Source organism: Hakea prostrata, chromosome 8, assembly GCF_041222555.1.
Source record: "Hakea prostrata isolate BN-2017 chromosome 8, UWA_Hpros_2, whole genome shotgun sequence".
Lineage (NCBI taxonomy): Eukaryota > Viridiplantae > Streptophyta > Magnoliopsida > Proteales > Proteaceae > Hakea > Hakea prostrata.
Window position 1 is genome coordinate 37,657,861 of NC_142607.1, and position 21,116 is coordinate 37,678,976.

Below are 21,116 nucleotides of genomic sequence, written 5' to 3' on the forward strand. Positions count from 1 at the left end.
ACACAAGCTATAGGCATATAGCTATGGTGGGGTCACACCACACGCCAATTAAGGTAACATTGCAACCAGTGAAGAGAAACCCCAGTTAGATTTGATTATGAACAAATGGGAAGAACATCCAGAACAAGATTAATCATGGATGGAGCACTATAAAGCAAGGATCAAATGCCTACAAACTCCAACTTAAAGTTTACAATTGCACTCAAAACTCTTGGAATGTAGAGCTAGTCATCAACTATATTAATGGCAACCAAGGAAATTTTCAAGATACAAATGGATTTGGAGGAGCTGCAAGCCTGCAACAATAGGATCCATCAGATGATATATCCTCACAAGAGGCTAAGTTGACTCATAGAATTGCTTCCCTGATAAAAGAGGAAGAGTACTTATACTAGCATCAGAGGTCAAGGATCAAATGGCTACAAGCTATGGATAAGAACACTACTCCTACTCATTCACAATTTAGAGGAGACAACAACATGCAAATCACAGGTTGAAATCTAGTACAAGGCAGTGGCTGAAAGAGGAAGTGGTTATTTCAATAGATTTATGGTCTCATTTCTCAACTCTATACACCTAATATGACCCAATCCCCTACCCAATTTTTGTCTAGTTTATCATCATGCATCGACTCTGGTGAGGATAATAACTTATTGTGTAGGGCTTTTTCAAGAGGAAATTAAAAAAGGGTTCATATTCCAGATGATGAAGGGGAACAAAGCCCCTAGAGTGGATGCCCTACCACCTAGGTTTTATTTTAGAAATTGGGATATAATTGAAAATGATCTAGTGCTAGATGTCCAACATTTCTTTGAGTGGGAATACATCCTTAAGAGCTTAATAGACTAATCATTTTCCTAATCCCCAAGGGAAGTAATCTTAAGAGTAGACCATTTTAAACCTATTAGCAAAGTGCTTGGCTAACAGACTGAAACCTATTCTCCATTCTATCATTGGTCTCTTCATTGGCGAGACCGAGAGTGCCTTTGTACCAAGTAGGTCTATTTCTGATAACATTGGCCTTGCTCATGAGTGCATCCACTTCATGAAGAAATCAAAATCAAATTTCAGTATATGGCTTTAAAGCTTGATTTTTGTAAGCATTATGATAAAATGGAGTGGAATTTTGTGTAATAAAAAAAAAAATCTTTAGTTTCTAGATTTCTACCACACTTGGATACAATGGATAATGCGATATGTGACTATAGGGGAATACCAAATAAAAGGTTAATGGCCAACTGACTGGGAAAATGATCCCTTTAAGGGGCCTTAGGCAGGGATGTCTTGAGTCCCTACATTTTTATTCTTTGTTGTCAAAGATGTTCAATTCTATTTAGAGATACCCAGATTGCTAGGAATTAAATTGTCTAGAATAGATCCTCAACTTAATCATTTATTTTTTTGCAAATAAGCGTATGCTATTCTCCCCCATTAAACCTAGACAATAATGCAAATCATATTGCACAAATCTATCAAGAATACATGCAAGTCTTTGGTCGATATATCAACCATTCAAAGTTATCGGGAAAAAAATCCTCTGCTGTACACAATAGTGCATTTCTATACCAAATGATTGGCTGAGATTAAAAACTTAATTTTAAATTTTTGAAATTCTTCAATAGTCTTGTATTTACTTTGTTTTCTTAGTCAATCATTTGATATATATGTCAACTGTTGTGCACAGTAGAAAAGTGCACAACAGATGATGTGTTCCCCAAAGTTATCCATCTTATTTAGTAGAAGTACACCATCTCAAATTCAAAGGTATGTCTCTTCACTCTTAATATAAAAGAAGTCTCTTCACATGGAGTGTACCTAGGACTACCATCCACTTTTAGCCAATCAAAAACCAAATTTTCTTATCCTATTACAAAGAATGCATAATACATTGATACGATGGAAGGAAAAACTTTTCTCAAGTGCAGGAAAAGAATTTTGATTTTTTTTAAAAAAAAATCAAAGGGTGTTGATATATTTCATTACTGGCAAGTAGAAATAATAAGTCTTAAAAACAATAATAAGTAAAGTTCTAAGCATCCCCTTGCACTAATTCACGAAGGTGTTCAGGAATATTAGAAGAAGTAAAAGACATCTTTAGTCTACCTTGGAGCAACCTAGGTAGGAATTCTGTTGGAATATTCACATCCTGGTTATGATGGTTAAACACACACAAATGGAAACTAGATTTGAGGTCCCAAATGTCCTCTACCAAGCCGATGACCATGTCACGTGTATCTTTTCCCGAACAATCTATATTGCTCACATGGAGTCCGATCACAATTGAATTTGATCATTACCGCAAGCCAATTCACACAACATCCTTTTGTAAATTGCCATGAGTTAAGTTTCCACCACGGTGAGTCTCGCAACTCACCTACGATTGCAATAAGAACAACACCCGTTGTATCTTGGCTGATAACCCGTACCCACCAATGCTCCCCATCACCAAACCATCCCAATTGACTAAAATCCAAGTGTGTGGTGGAGGCTATCATTTGACTTGCCTACATATGCCATGTCAAATTTCCTATACCAAAAGAAGTCACAGGTAAACTGATCCAACAAATTTGGCAATTTTGGTGGGGTAATGGGGAAAAGAAATGGACAAATTGGGTGAGGTGGGATCATTTATGTCAAGCCAAAAGAGAGACATGGCTAGGCTTTAGTGTTCTTGATCCTTTTTTTTTTGGGTGGGATGTTATTGATACTTTCATTAAGGCTCTTTTAGCAAAACAAGCTTGGGGTTTGATGCATTTACCAAACTCATTATGGGCTCAAGCAATGCAACACAAATACTTTCCCCATTCCTCTTTCCTTAATTCTACATTTCCTAAGGGACTTCATGGGGTTGGAGAAGTCTGATGATGGGTAGGGATGTCTTGGAAAAAGGCTTGCTAAAGAGAATGGGAATTGATTGAGGTACATCATTATATAATGAGCTTTGGGAGCCAAATCTTCCAATCCAACACATGACAAGTCCTCCTATCTTGGGTGGACATGCATGGGTTAATTAGTTAGTGCATTGGAATTCTAGAACATTTGAATCTAAGGGGTTGTATGGTAACAATTCTGGCACACTTATGCTTTGCCATTTGCCCACTTTGGCATAGAAGTCAGCAAAAACATATATGGTAAACCGGTTAAGCTTTTGTGTGCTAGTTCAACAAAACGTGCTGAACCAGGCATTTGGCACATAAATTCCTTGTGTCAGAATAGCTCCAAATTGGAGCTTCTGGTGAAAACGCACGGGCACAAGTCTCAGCTGACGGTGATGGAGGTCATCGATGTCATTTTACATTAAAACCTAATGTATCTCTCGTCGTTCTCTCTGCACTCTCGTCTCCCATCTCTCTCTGGTCTCTCTCAGTTCTCTGAACTCTCTCGACTCTCTCTCGTCTCTCTCAATTCTCTCAACTCTCTCAACTCTCTCTGGTTTCTCTCTGAATCGTCTCAGTCGTCTCTTGTCTATGTAGAAGCATCTCTGCAACCGATCTTTTTGTGGGGGGCATCTCGCACCGATCTCCCTTTTGGAAGCATATCTACAATCGATCTCTCTGTTTGGAAGCATATCTGCAACCGATCTCTCTACCAGAAGCTGAAAACCTCTTGTGCAAGCAAAGCCCTGTCTTTGCAACCGATCTCTCTTCAACCAAAGCCGTGTGTCTGCAACCCACTTCTTGATTTCGTTGATTTGCTTCTGATTTGAGGTATTTTCCACTTCCTTATGCATATTTTATTATTAAACATGTGTTGTTTACAAATCATTCTCCTAAACTCATTTTGGGTGTTTCAGGTTGTGTAATTTGTTAGCCATGCTTATCATGTTGGCTTTGGCTAAGTCAGTTATTCGGTCTTTACGTATGTTCACCTCTTATGAATGTGAAACATTTCCTATGTATCATCACTAAATTAACTAACGAAGGTCCTTCAGATGTTCTTTATTCAAATCTGGTTTCATGTATGCAACATCATGATCAAAGATAGAGAAGTGAACAACCTTCAATCTTTCCATATGAAAGGCAGGGTTTATAATCTTCCTGTGTTTGGCCCATTTCTCACCCTCATAGGAAACTACACCACTCACAAAATATTTTAACAGTGGACTTCCTTTGATCTTTGCAAAGTGTCCAAATTTGTTGCTCATGATATCCCTTATGAGGTAAGGATCCATGAGAAACAACCTTGGAGAGGTTCCAAACCAAAAGGCAACATTGTTACCTATATGTTTAACTTTACAATTATCAGAAATTGATTCTCTTTTACACATACAACTAAGATATATATTTTCAAAACTAAAATGAGAATAAAAAGATGCAACAAATTAAGACCATAACCGAGACTTATTTATACTTGTAGTTGAATGAAAAGAACTATGAAATTAACAAAGAAAATAATGGTAATAACTTGAAAAATGCATGGGTAATTGCTGCTTTTATTAGTCTTGCATTCAGAGGGTAGTGGTTATTATGAGCCATTTCTAATTTGTCTTGATTAAGTAATATGCAAGTGTGTGTGTTAAGTATATTTGCTATATTTTTATTTGTCTTTACAATTGTTGAGCAAGGAAACATTTACTTATTCACTTGGGGGAATGGCTTTTCTATTTTGTTTGTTTTCCTATATTGAAATTGTTCTTCTTGATGTATATCATTGGTTTAAAAATTGTAAGTTCATAAGATGATCCAATTGTTGAATGCATAAGATGAGACAATTTGGTTTGACTTGTTCATGATATGATCCATTTGTTGATTGCATGAGATGAGAGAACTTGGTTTGAGTTGGACTTGACTTGATTTTAATAATTTTTTCTTTTTGGTTGTAATGAAGCTTAATGAATTGGATATCTTCTAGTGTTGGAGAAAAATGAACTTTGGTATTTTTGTTTCATGTTGTATATTTATATTTTCTTTTTGGAAGCTTTTCAAAAGCCAAAAGTTTATGTTGAATTTGGAGTCCGATTGATAGAAAGAAAAAAAACACAATGTTTTTACTAGGTCATCAGTCATATACCTTTTCTTGGGAAAGAGAGACAAACCCAAAACTCCCCCATGGTGGTTTCTCTTGTTAGTTTCAAACTAAGTTTTCACATTTTCCAATCTCTACATGAAATCTGAACTTGGTTAAAGTTCTTCCCTCAACTCCACTCCCAAATTCTTACAACATAGAGAACCCCCACTTTTCCTTGATGCGATGAACTGATGGCAGAACACTTTTTATTCTTTCTCTTTGGTTGATGGTGGGCGTTGGGTTCTTTGGATATTTAATTGAAGTAATCTCATCTTTTATACCTTATAAATATTCAAATGGGTTAAGGAAGTAACCATCAAAGGGAACATAAAATTGGTGAAATGACAGAAACTAAAGTTGTGGCTCAGATCCCTATTCTCACCCCATACAGTATAGAAAAGTTTAATCTTTCTCATAGGTCAGTGACACTAGTATTGCATTTCTTCCTTTTCTGTTTTAGTATCTAATTTGGTTCCAGAAAACTTGGAAAATCATGTGCTGCTTGGTTTTCTTGTACTAGTAAACTATGAACTATTCTGTTGTAATTTTCTTGAGGTCTAAATGGGTTTGAAAGTGGATGTTTGGTTTGACAAGATTAGATCTTTTTATGCTTTACTGCTAATTGTAACCACTCCATTATTTAATGAACTTGATTTTGCTTAGTAGGATTTTTGCTCTAAATACTCATTTGGAAACATATCTAACTTGAAAGTGCTAGGATCAAGTTGGCTTTTTCAACAATAAACGTGTTGTGTTATTGTTTGATGAAGTGATGACCTTATTGAGTTACAATTTTTTTGGGTTATAATGATGTGCTTCTCAATTTCCCACTATGTTTTACCACTGCTTGATTTCATCAAGGAGGCTGTGGGCTGATCCAAGAGCTCAAGTTTCAATTTGTGCTACTAAGAACTATTTGCAGGAACCCCTTATCTAGCTCTTAGACTTAATTCTTCAAATATTAGGAACTTCTTGTGGGCCTACTTTTGATAATTGTATTTCTGATGTCATTCAAATTATCTTTGTCCATTACATTACTATGCCCATTTGTATTAGGATGTTAACATCCAATGCCAATGATGCCAGAAGTTCTTAGTTGAAATTCAACAATACAAATTGCAATTGTGGGAACCTAGCTGCAATCAAAATTTCAACATTAGTCCGACATCCTAATAAGTTATATCAAGTATGTGCATCATTTTCGAGGGGATGTAATTTTTTTCAATGGTGTAAACCAATAGGAGAAGTGCCGACACCCACTCCTTCACATGGGATTGAAAGAAGCCAAGATGACTCACTAGTTAGGGAACTGTTGAAGTCCCAAAAAAGGGGAAGGAAATGCATGGAGAGCATAGAGAAGGATGTAATGTTAATTAAATATTTAGTGATAGGAATAGTTGTATTATGTGTGTATTTTTTTTATTACTTGGTTCACTTGCAGTGTAGCATTTTATTATGTTGTTATGGACTATTAACTGATATTATGACTGCTCTTATGTAATTTTTTTAAATGTTAGAAACATTGTCAGCATCTTTATTAGTTATAATTTGATTAGTATTACATATATTGCTAACTAGTATGACATATCATCATTATTTGTATGAATTAGTAGTTTCAAAAATGTCAACGTCAAACACTCAAACTGCCAATTGGAGTCAATAAAATACCCAACTTTTTATTGAAATAATGGTTGAAGAGGTTAAGGCAGACAATAAAACAACATCCACATTCAACAAGGTAGAGTGGAAAAATATTCTGGAGAAATTTAGAAGTAGGTCAAACATTAATTATGAAATGAAGCAGCTGACAAACAAGTTCAACAAATTAAGGCAACAACATGCTAGTTTTCAACAAGAAATTGTTGAAAACTACAAGATTTGGGTGGAATGCTATTACCAAAACTACCATTGCCGAAGATGAGTCATTATGAGAAATGCACATAAGGTAATTTCGATTAGGTTTATATTATATTTATTAAAATTCAGACATTTTATGGTATTAATTTTTTTTTTAATAATAGTATATGAACCCTATGCTTATATTGTACAATGACTTGTAATGTTTATGATAGGACAACCTAAGCTGGGCTAAGTTTAAAAAACATGGCTTACTGAGTGAGAAAGACTTGTGTAAAATTTTTTGAGGTAGTTATGCTACCGGTGATGAAGCGATTACTCCTGATACACTGCAACCTTTAGTGGACTTGAGCATGGATAGTTATGAGTTTGTGGATGATGCTAGCTCAGATGAAGATAACTTGAATATGTTTTCTAATGTCAATCTTGCGATGTCATCTTCCCATCAACTTCGTTCACCTAGTGGACCAGTCCCTTCCTACTGAATGACAAGACTCTAAATGCAAAGAGAAGGAAGAGAAAGAGCACAGGCCCATGATTCTCCAATTCTACTGCACTTGAGTCATTCTCATAAATGTGTTTGGCAAAGTGGGACAAGTACCTAGCTTAGAGTACAGCAACATCCACTGATAGTAATGACTTCAGCGTTGTTAAGACCTTTGGTGTTCTGATGTCAATGAATTTGGATCCCGACATATTAGGCAATGCAATCTTACATGTTAAGTTGGATCCAACTTTCAGAGAAACGATAATATGTGCCCCCTTGAAGTCAGACATCTTACACTAAAACGGTTGCTTCAGCCTACCTAGCCACCTCAGTGTTTACACTAAACCATTTTGTGTTTGCATGATGTTTTCTATATTTATTTTTTTAGGATTATACTTTATGCAATTGGTATGCATTATGTTTGGATATATATTTCTAGCTTTGAATTTTTTTTTTAGAGACTCTTTAGTTATGGATTGTATGGATGATAAGTATTTTGAAATATGGTATGGACCTTCCTACTTTGAATTTGCAATGTATGCATGTGTTTGCTTTTAAATAGGGTATGGAGTATAAAAATTTGGATTTGCATGTTATGCATTATGTGTGATTTTTAATAGGTTATGCACTATGAAGATTTAGTTGTGATTTCTATTTGAACATGGTTTGTATGATTATTTTCAGGGACTATCGTCATAATATGGATACATCTAATGATTCAGATGAAGAGAGTCTTATCGAGTTTTTAGGTTTCGAAATGTTGTTGACGGATCAAACATAGATGACCCGTGTCCTTGAGCCAATAAGAGATAGCAAACTCAAGGGACTGGAACGTGTTAGAGAAATATTAGAGGGACACGTAGATCATGTCTTTGAGAGATTCAAGATGGAACACCATGTGTTTTGATTACTTAGAGGTTAAGATGTGGCATCGAGGATGGTTCGATGATGTTAGGTATATTTGTGTTGATGAGCAACTTGGTATATTTATGACATTACTTGGTCGAGACTTTAAATATAGAGATGTGGCCGAAGATTTCCAACGTTGGTCTGAGACAATCACAAGAGTATTCAAGAGAGTGTTAAAAGCTTTTGTGATGTTAAGTAGAGAAAACATAAGACCTCCTAACCTAGATGCATTTCCGCCAGAGATACTGACAAATCCCCAGCCTCAAAAAAACTTTCTTTACTTTAAGGTATGATACAAGCCTTCATTATTGGAATACCATCTCGCACATGTATACTTTATGCTTCTCACCACTTCTATTAATGGGTTTGAGAATGTTCATTGTACTAAGATTGTATTGGTGCAATTGATGGCACCCATGTGCATGCAATGGTACCGGCTGAAAAACAAGTACCATATTGTGGAAGGAAAGGAATCACCACCAGTGGGAGCCACATGGACAGGGGCCATGCCCCCGATTTTTGTTGAATATCCTTGTTTTTTTCTTTATTTCTCTATCTTTAAATGTAAATACCACTTTTGGCCCCCTCCAAAATTAAAATAAAAATTTAGATAAAATTGGGTACAAATGTCATTCATAATCTCTATTTAATGGTTATCATTCAATCCCTAGTTTTAGGAATAAAATGTTAATTCTATTAAAAACTAACTCGTTGATTTCTCTTATATATTCTCTCTTTTTCATTTCTATTTATTCTCTCATGGATTTCCTCTTTTATTCCTATTTTTCTCTTTTTTTTCCTCACCGTCTCACAAATATTGAAGTAGTTAGCAAACTTTGGAATTTTCCTAATCTTCTCCACATCGTATTCACTCTCTTTCTCAAATTATTCATTTCTCTCTCTCACACTCATGATTTTCTATTAATTTACCTAATTTTTAATGTAGACTCTCATTAAATATATAATATATTCGAGTGGACCTCGTGTCCCACATTGGCCCCTTTTCGCCCCTCCTGTTCTCCTTTTGGATATTTTATTAATGTCACACCCACCCGCCGGATCCGGCCATACCCGATCCGTGGGGGTGTCCCGGGACCTGGTTCGTGACATTCCATACAACACAAGATATAACATAATTGGACAAGAATAAATCAAGTTCAAGTATAAGTTATCAAACTTGATTGATCAAAATGTTACAGTCATCCATTATCTAAAGTTAATCAAAATGGACATCGAGTTTAAGGAAACATAGTTTGTTGCGCGGAATTAAACTAAGCTGATTCCCTTGGAATCCAACCTCATAAGAATAGTCTTTGCACGGGCATGAGCTCCATGCAAGTCTACATCTTCTTCAGTCCCTCCTTCAAGACCTTGCGCGAATCCTCCACTTGGGTTCTCATGACCTGCGATATTCTAATAGCACATACAAAGGGTTCAACAACTCGGTGAGGTCAACTCAACATCTTATCATCATTCGTCCACAAGATTCTACATCATATCATGCATTCGTACATAAGATTCCACATCACACATATAACTTGAGTATCGATAATGTAATTAATGATAGTAATATGATGTATGAATGATTATGATATTATGCTCCTAATTCTATCATGAAGTCTCTATGATAGACACGCATTAAGTTTGTATACCAATCTCCTTTGGGCGGTCTCAGTCACTCTCCCTCAACAAGAGACGTCTATTGGGTTCTTCGCGTTGTTGGGTAAAGTCCTGTCAAGCCATGGTTGGGGTATAGGTCACCACTCTCTCACATCACCGTTTGGTATGAGATTGGCGCGTGTCAAGGATAATCTTAGCCCGGTGCAAAGTCATCGGTCTCGTACTACATATGGTCCGGATATCTCCCCTCATGCCTAGTGCCCTTTTGGTTCAATACCTTTCCACCTATGAATGAAATCCTCAACGGGAGGCATCTGTTGGATCCCATTCCTTAACCCAGTGGTCGTCCACATATAATGGATAGGATGCTCTCCATGTCCTCTCACGGATCATTTCACCGGTCTTGAGTGCCCAGGAGCTCTTATCTATTATATGCAACCCTACCTCTCTATGATGATAGTGGGCCTGCTTGACGCTCAGGACCCAGCCACTAACATCACGGGTTAACCGGCTTCAATACCCCTGTCGGGGGTAGTGTACTCTGAGGTTACCTAGCCAAACACTTCTAGACACTTAGCATTCATGTACTTAAGTCTAGATGCATACTCATGTAAGTTCACTAGGGTAATGGGCGAACCCACAACCCTAGTTTGAAACATAAAATAAAAAGAGTAATTTAATTCAACATCATCCATATATCTTCATATCAATGATTTAGAATTTGAAAGTAAAAGAAAACATTTAATCCATTCAATCTCATCCATCCCATACATTCTCATATTGTTTTCAAAGAATATTGAAAATAGAAGCAAATATACTTGCTTACCTTTCATTCGTGCAAAGTCCCACACATAATCACAAGATAAAAAATATTAAAACAAGGCAATATTATCAATAATGAAATTTAATTACATAATTAAACATGCAAGATAAGGTTGAGTATATTTCTCACCTTTTTAGTTAGCATAAGCTCTCCAAAGTTCCACAAAGTCACACTTACGAGTTGGTGATTATAATCAAAATAAACCTAATCATGTAAGAAGATCAATAGACATAAATTAGAAGTCAATTGGGTTTTAATAGAGTTCCCAAAATCACCCAACAAAAGCCTAATCTGCCAACTAGTTTTGAACCCACCTTTTCAACCTAGTTTCGACAAAAATCAAATTTCACCATCGATTCGAAGTCGAATCGAAACAAAACTTTGGGAATGTCTAATTGGTAGCAATTGGGTCCTAAGTATACCTTCAATTTGATCTAATTCCATCTCAATCAAAAAGCCCCAATTTTGGGCTCTCGCGAGTGCTCTCGACTGGGTCTAAGAGCCAAAATGCAAAATCGTTTGCAACGACTCGCACAAACCACTCACAAACAAAAGGGAAATATAAATGAAACTATTTGCAAGCATTCAAAACACCTATCATGTTACAACTACTCAAATCCAACATTTATAACGAAGAACTACTCCTAAAACAAAGCCCAAAGAAGAGGGTTTGATGATTCTTACCTTTCCTAACGTTTCCGCAATGATCCGGGTGCCGACACGCGTCTGAACAGTTAGGAACCTTCCTCTCCCTTGCTTTCTCCTCCTCCTTTAGCCTCAGCCTCGTACTAGCCTTCTAAAATGCGAGTATGAGTGAAAGAAAGCTTCAAAATAGGGTTTTAAAGGGTAAAACCCGATTCTGCCCCGAACTGGGTTGGGTGCGGTCTCCCGGCCGTTCAACCGGCCGATCGACCGGTCCTATTTTGGAGGGTCAAACAAGGTCCAAATCAAGAGATCTTTGGCTTGTTGGAAAGGTCTTTCGACGCTCTTCGTTTTGATACCTTATTCGCGTCAATTGGATTCTCCATCACCGATCTATGGCCGTTTCAAGATCACCCTTTTTACACCATCATGATTAATCTTCTCTCTTCAATTAAACTTCAGGAGAGTTGATGAGTCATCACAAGGGTCATCCACCAACATTGGTTCCATTTCCAACCCTTCAAGCTCCACTTGAATGGCCCACATTTGCTGTCAACTCGAGGCCCAGTTTTCTCGATTTCGAAGCCACGGGTTAAAGGGGTAGAAATCCGGGGGATTTCACATTCCTCCCCCCTTAAAAGAAATTTCGTCCTCGAAATTGGGAGAGTACTAGGCTTTCGAAAGAGATGGAGATACATCGTTTTTACCTTGACTTTCTTCTCCCAAAATCTACGGGAATCAAATAACAATAAGTCTTTTGTAATAAAAACAAAGGAGTAAATCTAAGATGCTTTGAAATCAAATCGAAAGTATGATCATGGCTTCATGAAGATTTCACAAGGATCATGGAGAAGATCAATATGAAGATTATAAAACCTTAAGAATGAAAAGAGATTGTAGAAGAGATGGTTGCAAGGTTGCAACATCTTCTTCATAGTCTCAATCACAAAGAATAAAACATAGTAAGAGTAGATCAATACAACACAAGAGAGATTATTAACCTTTGATTGAAGAATAGGAGATGAAAAGCTGGAAGTCTTGAAACAATTAGAAGGAATAACGAATCATGAAGATCACACTTAATTTCTCTTCGAACTCATCATGTGGAGAATTTGCAAGGTTTTAGAGTGTATGGAGGTCCACTCTAGAACAGTAGGGATAGAAGGATCGGTCATGGGAATGGCTTGAGGTCACCCTCCTATCAAAGGGAATAGAAGGCACAAGAAGAATTCGTGAGAGAATAGATCAGCGGGGTAAACTTCTCCAAATGAAACTAGGCAACTCATATGACAGAGAATAAATCGAACAATGTATATGGTAGGTATGCATTTGGCACAGTAGCAAGGTTAGGAATAGGTGGGATTTCACAATTAACCCTTCATCAGATCTAAACTTATGGGACTAACTTTTGTTATCTTAAATTGTCGTAGGTAAGTATTATGTGGTTGACTCCGGATACCCGACTATAACTAGATTCATGACACCATTCAAGGGTAATCGGTATCATTTGCGAGATTTCAGGGGGAGAGGTCGAGGGCCTAGGACTTCTATTGAAATTTTCAACCACAGGCACTCTTCGGTAAGGAATGTTATAGAAATGTCATTTGGATGCTTAAAGAGCAGGTTCCCAATTTTGAGTAAAATGTGTCATGGGTTCACATTACGTACTCAAGCCAAAATTGTCATAGCTTATTGTGCTATTCATAACTTCATCCGCGATGAGCAAATTGCTGACAAAAAGTTTGAAGAGTACGGAGACCCACATTGGATATCTGAAGAAGTAATATCGGATCCGTATATTTCCCTTGAAAACACCCAAGCAGAAGCAAGATAAATGGAAGAGCAAAGGAAGAAAATTGCAAATGAATTGGCAACAAGAGCGAGACTCCCATTAATCACTTGAAAACATTATAATCTCATTTGATTGTATGTGAGCACCTGTGTATGAATTGAACCAGAATATTTACATATTTATAATTATTTTATATTTATCTTTTTAAATATTTTATTAAAAGAATGTGCCCATTTTGGCATAGAAGTTGAATATACCATACAAGATTTTGTGCCAAGATGGGCAAGAGAAAGGTGTCCATCTGTGTCCAATTATATAAGATTTTGGCAATGATTCTGTGCCAAATTTGTCCACTTCAGCACAAAAGCATAAAAAGTGAATTATGTGCAGAAGTGGGCAAATTGGCACAGAATCATTACCATACAACCCCAACTCTACTTTGGTCAATTCTCTCCAACAAAGAAGTGCAAGCTATACAAAAAAAATCCATACTCTCCTTGGATACAAAAGATAAATAAGTTTGGGAATTCACAAAAATAAAAAAGAAAAAAAAGAATTTTAATGTTAAATCTGCTTACCATATGGAGTTGACTTCTCATTCTTCGCGCTCTCAAGGCACATCATCTTCCTACCATCCATTTTGGAAAGAAAATATAGAGTATGAATACCATAACAAAGGTAAAAAATTCTTATGGAAGCCTAGGCATGAAGTGCTACTTACTAGTAAGGCTTTGTTTGATAAAAAAGGATCTTACTTTCGTATTGCTTTGATGTGCATTTCTTCTTTTGAATCAGTGGTGCATGTTTTATTTCATTGTTATCATGCTCAACAATGTCAAAAAGCATCCCTTTGCGGCTAAATGCAAAGCTCTTCACAAGTACTACTATAATGGAATGGTTAGAAATTTTGTTGGTGGAATAGGTGATTTATTTTATATATTAAGGATGGAGGCATTACATAATCTAAGGTGAGGCTACCCCTTTGGCCCCAAGGGAATTCAAACTCATTCAAACTCTAACCTCCTACTTGGAGGTGTTGGTTTATTACCAACTGAGCCACCCCTCGAGGTTGGAATGGTTAGATTTTATTAAAATAGAATATCAACATTTAGGTAATTTAAATCTAGTTCATATGATGGAGTTTAAGAGTTGGGTGATTTAGAAAGCTCGCAATGAATTTCTTTTTTCCTGGAAAAAATGTCATGTCTCCACAGGTCTCTAACTCTGTTTAACAATCTATTAGATGACATAGAGCATCATATATCTCATTCCCCTCATGTCCACAATTGATTGAGCAACATCACACTCAAAGTCAGTCATTGAGTGAGTAACCATATAAATTGTGTTAAATCGTATTGGGTCGGGTCATAACCCGTACCTAGGTAGAGAGGGTAAGGTAGTGGAAATTAAGTCTATAAAATTGTGGATCAACGTCTGCTTGGATTTATGGAAGGCCCATCCCAGCCCAACCCAACCCAACCCAATCAAGGTGAATTTCTATCAGCTTGGGTTAAGGAAAACCTTGACCAGATTGAGTTGGGTTCAGGGTATCTAGGCCTCAACAGTTGGGTTGGGTTTAGGTTTGATTTAGGACATTAAGCCTGGGCTTGGGTTAATGGGAGGCCCAGCCCAACCCAACTAAATCCAAACACACCCTTATATGTTTTGTTGAGGCGCCTCTCGTTTCAAATTTAAATCGAGTGCTTTCTTTTCCCTCTTTGCCTCTTTGCCTCTTGATAATTTCTCTTTATTGTGTTTCTCCTGAGAAATTTTCAGCGAAGGGGAAATGGCGGAAGGGCTCCAGAATGAGCTCTTCTCTTCGTTGATATCTGACATAAAGAACTATACGGGCAGAGACCCTCTTCTCCCATGGCTTCGGTAAGAAAAACCCATTTCTTCTTTCTCTCTACTTTTTCCGTTTTCGATTTTTCTTTCCATTTTCTTTCGTTTTGCACTTCTCCTTATTCCCCTTTTTTATTATTATTTTAATCGAATATCATACCAGAGGAATTCGAAAGATGAAGGAATCTCTTTCACCTCATCTTCTCAAGGGAAAGCTCCCCAGATTTCTGCAGAAATGCGTTCAGACCTTCGAGTCTGATCGGCGTTACCGGAATGACTTGCGATATCTTCGTGTATGGATACAACTGGTAACTGAAAGAAACCATCTTCTTATTGGAGTTACATTTAACATTTTTGTGCTTCCCCCGTCAAATTATTGAAAATTTTTGTACTTCATTTGGGTAGTTGGATTTCGTGGATGATCCTCGAGGGCTACTGAAAACGATGGAAGCGAATCGGATTGGGACAAAGCTAACCATATTTTATCAGGCCTATGCTCTGTACTATGAGAAGCTCAAGAGGTTTGAGGAGGCAGAGAATATGTATCGTCTGGGGGTGCAGAAGTAAGCCATCTCCGCTGATCCTATTTCAGTATACTTTTTTTTTTTTTGTTCCAGCAGTCTATACTATTTCCAATTTTCAGTTAAGAAGAATTTCTGAGTTGCGATCTAGTTCCAGTGGATATCGACTGCTAGCAAGTTAAAATATTCTTTTGGTTGCTGAGTTAGCCGTATTAATTTCTTTAGGGCTTTCTGGCAAGGAAATTGAATTTTGCCATTATCCTCACCAATTTCAACTTTAGTTTTAAGAAGTATCTAGTCTTAGGGTTCTGTTAATAGTCACTTACCTTCATTGACGTTGCATTTCCTTTGAAGGATAGACATAGACCTTGATGAAAACATTTGGTGAAACATAGCAGAATCAGAAGGGGGCTTACCGTACCTCAATCCAGATATTTTAATTGGAAAATAGTTTCACTTTTGTTATTTATAGCTACCACCGGATTTTATTGTCATAGCCCTATGGTATTCTGTTTCAGTTTTAGTTGCTTTAGAGTTCAGTTTTTTAAATATGTTGACTATATTACAGATATGTATGATGGTTTGTTGACTAGCATCAGAGCTGTGAAGGTTCAAAGAAGTGAACCAAATTACATTTGGGTTACACAAAGGATCATACTTTTGCCTTTACATTTTTGCTCTTATCATGGATGATTAAGAAGAGGCGTCCAAGTTGAAGTTCCTTGATTCTTGGTTAATTTTGATTACATTGTTTTGATGAACAAGGCAAAAGATGAATTTTAATTCCATCAGCCTAGTGTTTAATTAATTTTTAAGATAAGCAGAATGAAGGCAGTTATATGGTATGTAACTTTAACTAGTTTGGGACAATAATGAATGGGTGAAAATTTTGATGAGATGGATATTCCATGAAGTGGCCTTTTTAGGTATAGAGGATCAATCATAAGTGAAAGACCATAACGGATCTGTTGTGGTCTTTCAATAAGGAAGGGATGCAATATAGAAGATGCTATCTCAGACTGGGTATAAGTTAGGGTGGATGAATGGAGCAATGCATCCGGAATGCTATGTGATCAATGGATTTTCTTGAAAAGCATAGAGGTACCTTTTGTAGGACAGTCATAAAACTGACTATGATGATGGCATAGAGTGTTGGTTGGTTTATGGATAATAGTGACCATATTAGAGTTGGTTTGGGAGTGACCTCGATTCTAGATAAGCTTCAAGAAAGTTGCTTGAGGTGGTATAGCTATGTTCAACAGAGAATGCTGGATGCTTCAGTTCAGAGGAGTGATTTAATTCAGATTGAAGACCCTAAAATAGCACCAGATGAAGTAGTGAGGAAAAACATGCACACTTTAGGTATTGTTGCTGGTATGACATCAAATAGAGCTGCTTGGAGGGAAGGACCTATGTGATGTAACTCTTCTATTTTTACTGTGAAGTGTTATGATGATCATTCTGTTTTTCTGCTGTTAGGACTCTACTGAGGTAATTGTCCTTTTTGTATATGTCCATGATAATGATGATATAATAGGCATATCTGGAAATCATGTAGATGGGTTTGCAGATGTTAATCTTATCTACAACAACATTTCAGGTGAAAGACCTGGTAATTCTTGGTATTGATGTGCTTCAAAGTAAGAAAGGTCTTAACCTCTCATAGATAAAATATTTGGTAGGCATCATTGTATAAAACTGTTATTCTTTCTTCTAGACGAGTTGATACTTTGATCTACATTAGCAAGCACCGGTGCAGAAGATTAGAGGGGAAATACACCTACTTGACATTAGCTTAGTGGTTGGAATTGATAGTCAGTTTATGGATTCATCTATAAGAATTCGCTAGGCGAGCATGTTGAATCTTAAAAGTAAAAGTAACTTAAGGAGGCTTGAGTGAAGGGGCTTATTTACCAACCTCATCAGTATATTGGTTTGGTTGGTTATTTTATGCAGACTGAATTGGTTCTGATGGTGATAGGTGATCTACCACTGGTTTTTGTATGTTCATTGTTGGCAATCTTGTCAAATAAGAAGCAAATGACTTGCTAGATCTGGCGTTTAAACCGAGTCTAGAGCTATGGCTTATACTGCAGTTGAGTTAAGTGAAAAAGTATGAAATCATTGCTTCAATAGATGGAGTTTTCAGATACCAAGTTGATGAATATAGCCTGTGATAATCAAGTTGCTACTTATATTGCAACAAACACACTATTTTATAGAAGGAACAATTTCAATTTGTGAGTTATGTGGTGATGAGAAAAGTTGATTGATGCTCCATTTATTTATTCTACAAAATCAGTTGGGTGATATGTCTACCAATCCTCGGTGTGTAGTCTTGTGATAGGCCTCTAGTATTGCTAGTGTACACTGACAAAAATAGAAAGAGAAGCGAGGGATCATAAGAGCAGAATTAAAAGAAAGGAATCAGATCTGAGATAGAGATTGCTGTCCTGAAACGGAAATAACTGAATCGGAAAGGGTGGGGAGAATTCATTATGAAGGGAACTATTTGTATTGGGGAAGGATAGCAAGGTAGGTAGTTTTTTATTATTCTTAGGGAAATTGCAAGGTAGGCAAGGTAGGCCTTGCACAGGGAGAGCTGTTGCTCTCAGGTAGCTATAGGAGGAAGAATGGTTCACTGAATAAAATTAATTATATTTGCTGAGTGATGTTCTGTTCTATTCTTGAATGCATCATCAATAAAGTTATTTTCTTCATTGTAACCTCTGTGTTGCTGTGTGTTTCCTGAGTGATTGTGGAGTGTAGAGTGAGAGAGAGGAGCCACTGTTAAGCCAAAATCAGGGGCTTAATATCTTGCTTTCCAGAAGGATTGTTCCAAACTGCAAATGGGTGTCAGTTGTGAGGGTCAAGTTATCTATAGGTATCACATGGTTTTACTTTTAGAACTGTAGGGTTCTGTTTCTGTTTTAGTTGCATTTTAGCTGATGTCTAATTACTCTATTGTTGCCACTCTGACAGAAGTGTCCTCTAGTCCTCAGGTGTTTTAATTCTTCTACCTGTAGTTAATATTGGTGAGGGACTGCTGCAACTATGTACTGTTACTCTATGCCACAGTCTTTTCTTGCTCTGCTTCCTTCTTATAGGTTGTTAGTTTGGTTACTTTCTTCTAGTATTGTTTCGACTTTAAGATCTCTAAATTTTCACCTCACTGAGAAATTGCCATTTCAAGTATAACATGCTTTCCTACTGTTTGGTCATTTCGTAAATCATCATTTATGACTGCAATAACTGAGAGAGATAATACCATCATGCGATCTGGAGTTGCACATCTCTTTTTTAAACAGATCTGCTTCTACAGGTCTAGATTAATCACTCAAATGCATTGCCATAACAATAAGGTATCAAACTGCTGTAAGATTCCAGTAGTTTCTAGTTTGAATTGGAGTAAAGATAGTTTGCAGTCAGACTTGATTTTTCCCTCCTAAAGACAGATTGGAACATCTTTTCCCCCTCCTATACTGTACTACTTACTCTGCTCCTTATATGAACTACTCAATTACCACTTATTAGAGCAGCAATTAGGTATTAGCAAGTTTAATTGGTTGACTAGTCATTCAGCTGCCCTTGTTATGTGGACTGTGGAGCCAGTTTTCCATGTAATAACGTCTGAACAGTCTTGCAGAGCCTGCTAATGAATTGCAGAAATCATACGAGCAGTTCCTTCATCGTGTGGAACTGAAGAAAAGGAAAAGCAGGGTAGTGCTTCTGCTGTTTTATTAGTCTATTTGATTTTGTTGGTGTTGTGTCCTCAGTTACTAATTATTGAAGAAATCTGACTGGTTGCCAGAACGGAAGAACTGCAATGAAGACCCTAAGTACCAGGACAAATCCTGCACCCTCTAGAGAGATCAAAGAAGATAGCCAAGGAAATGCTGAGAGGAAGAAGGCTGTAGAAGAAAGCTATCTTGAGAAGGGAAAAACAGATCATCCTAGTCATCTTGGAATATCCAGTGACTTTTCTCCAAAATATGAAGTCATAGGAACTGTGGCCCCAAAAAGCTCCTTCAAGCATCAGGAGTCCATTTATGTAGAATCAGACAAATCAAGCAGAGTCTGCAATGAAGACACTGTAGTTGTGAAGTTCGTAGATACTGCAATTGTTGGACAGTCTGAACCTGAAGATGCCTGCCATCATGGTTTGGTAGATCCAACAATCAACATGAAGGAAGTCATGAATGCCATTAATGGCATGTTTCAAGAACCTTTAGAGGCAGAACCAGTGGGTCGGAGAAAATCACATAGAACCCAATCCAAAGTAAACCAGATGGTTGGCAATGAATTTGAGGTGTTCATTGATGATGACCTGGATAATGGGGTTGTGTTATCTGATCAGAAAGTAGACAAGAACTCTCCACTTTCATTGGACCTTGCACATCCTACAAACACATCACCCAAGAGAACCATTGGATCTGAAACAAATGAGAATCTTCGAGAACCGTTCAAAATATTTGTTGATAATGCCAATGATGACAACAACAAAGAGAACTGCAATTTAGGATATCATGAAGCTCAACATCCTCCTGGACGTACTGTGTTACCTGCTCCACATGTAAATGCATTTGTATTTCCATGTCCAAAGGATCTTTCACCTGGTAGCGCTGATAGTCAGAACATTGGGAGCTCAGGAAACTTGAAATTCCGAGAAGATACTGTTGTTTGCAGATTTGTGGGATCTACAATTTCAGATGAGCCGGAGGTGGAGAATGCATGCCACCATGGCTTAGTTGAACCTACAATCAACTTGAAGGAGGCTATGGATGACATAAACAGCATGTTTGGAAAACCACTAGATTTTGTGAGGACTAACAGACCAAAGAAACAGCCAAAAGTATCAGATACTAAGAGAGAGTATAGTAGTTTTTCCATTTTGCCAGATGATGACGTAGAAGATCAACCAAAAGCACAAGCTCCGTTGAGTTCATCTACCAAATTGGTCAGGGACTTTGATTTATTTGAGCCAACTGCATTTACAAAGGAAGCCATGGCTGATATAAATGAGTTGTTTGGCAAAGCACTGGACTACTAGAGTGTTAATTCAATTCAACTGCTTGTTCAAAGCAGTTACAGCTTTCTTTCTTGGAAGAAAGAAAAGCCAGCTGCTCGCTGTATCACCCTATCTCATCCTTTGAATAGAAGCTTTAAGGGTGCTTTAGTTCCTTGTTCGTTGTAAGATCTACAGTTCTTTCATAATTCAGTACAAGTGAAGAATTGTGGGCGGTGTTTTATTTACTGTGTCAAGTGAGTGGCAATTGTTCTTGATAGGGAGGATGAGAGTTTCAGGGCACAGGCCTTGCTGATTTAGTTTCAGTGCTTTGATGAGTCTTATATGTGACGACTGGAATTTTTGAGGCAGAAAAGAAATGAAATCAAAATGAGTGAATTGTTGTTTCTCAATACACGTTTCTTTTTTGGGTATTTTCCATCATTCGTAACTGCAGTCCATGTTATCCAATTGGTTGCTGAGCCAGAAAAGATATCAAGTCATCCAATGAATGATTTCTGAGTACAGAGAGCGTCCAGCATCATCAGCTACAAGCGCAGATTGAGGAGAAGAAATTCTGCTACTTCATTATTAAAGAAGGGGAAAAAAGC

General features: G+C 37.2%; 1 protein-coding gene across 1 annotated transcript; it reads left to right on the forward strand.

The window, feature by feature from the left end:
• Positions 1–14,857: 14,857 nt before the first annotated feature.
• LOC149007755 (Mad3/BUB1 homology region 1) lies at positions 14,858–21,095 on the forward strand. Its single transcript, XM_089165156.1, has 5 exons — positions 14,858–15,015; positions 15,143–15,287; positions 15,385–15,542; positions 19,139–19,220; positions 19,312–21,095. Exons 1-5 carry the CDS (start codon positions 14,924–14,926, stop codon positions 20,548–20,550), a joined length of 1,716 nt encoding a protein of 571 aa, XP_089021282.1. The 5' UTR covers positions 14,858–14,923; the 3' UTR covers positions 20,551–21,095.
• The last annotated feature ends 21 nt before the right edge of the window (positions 21,096–21,116 follow it).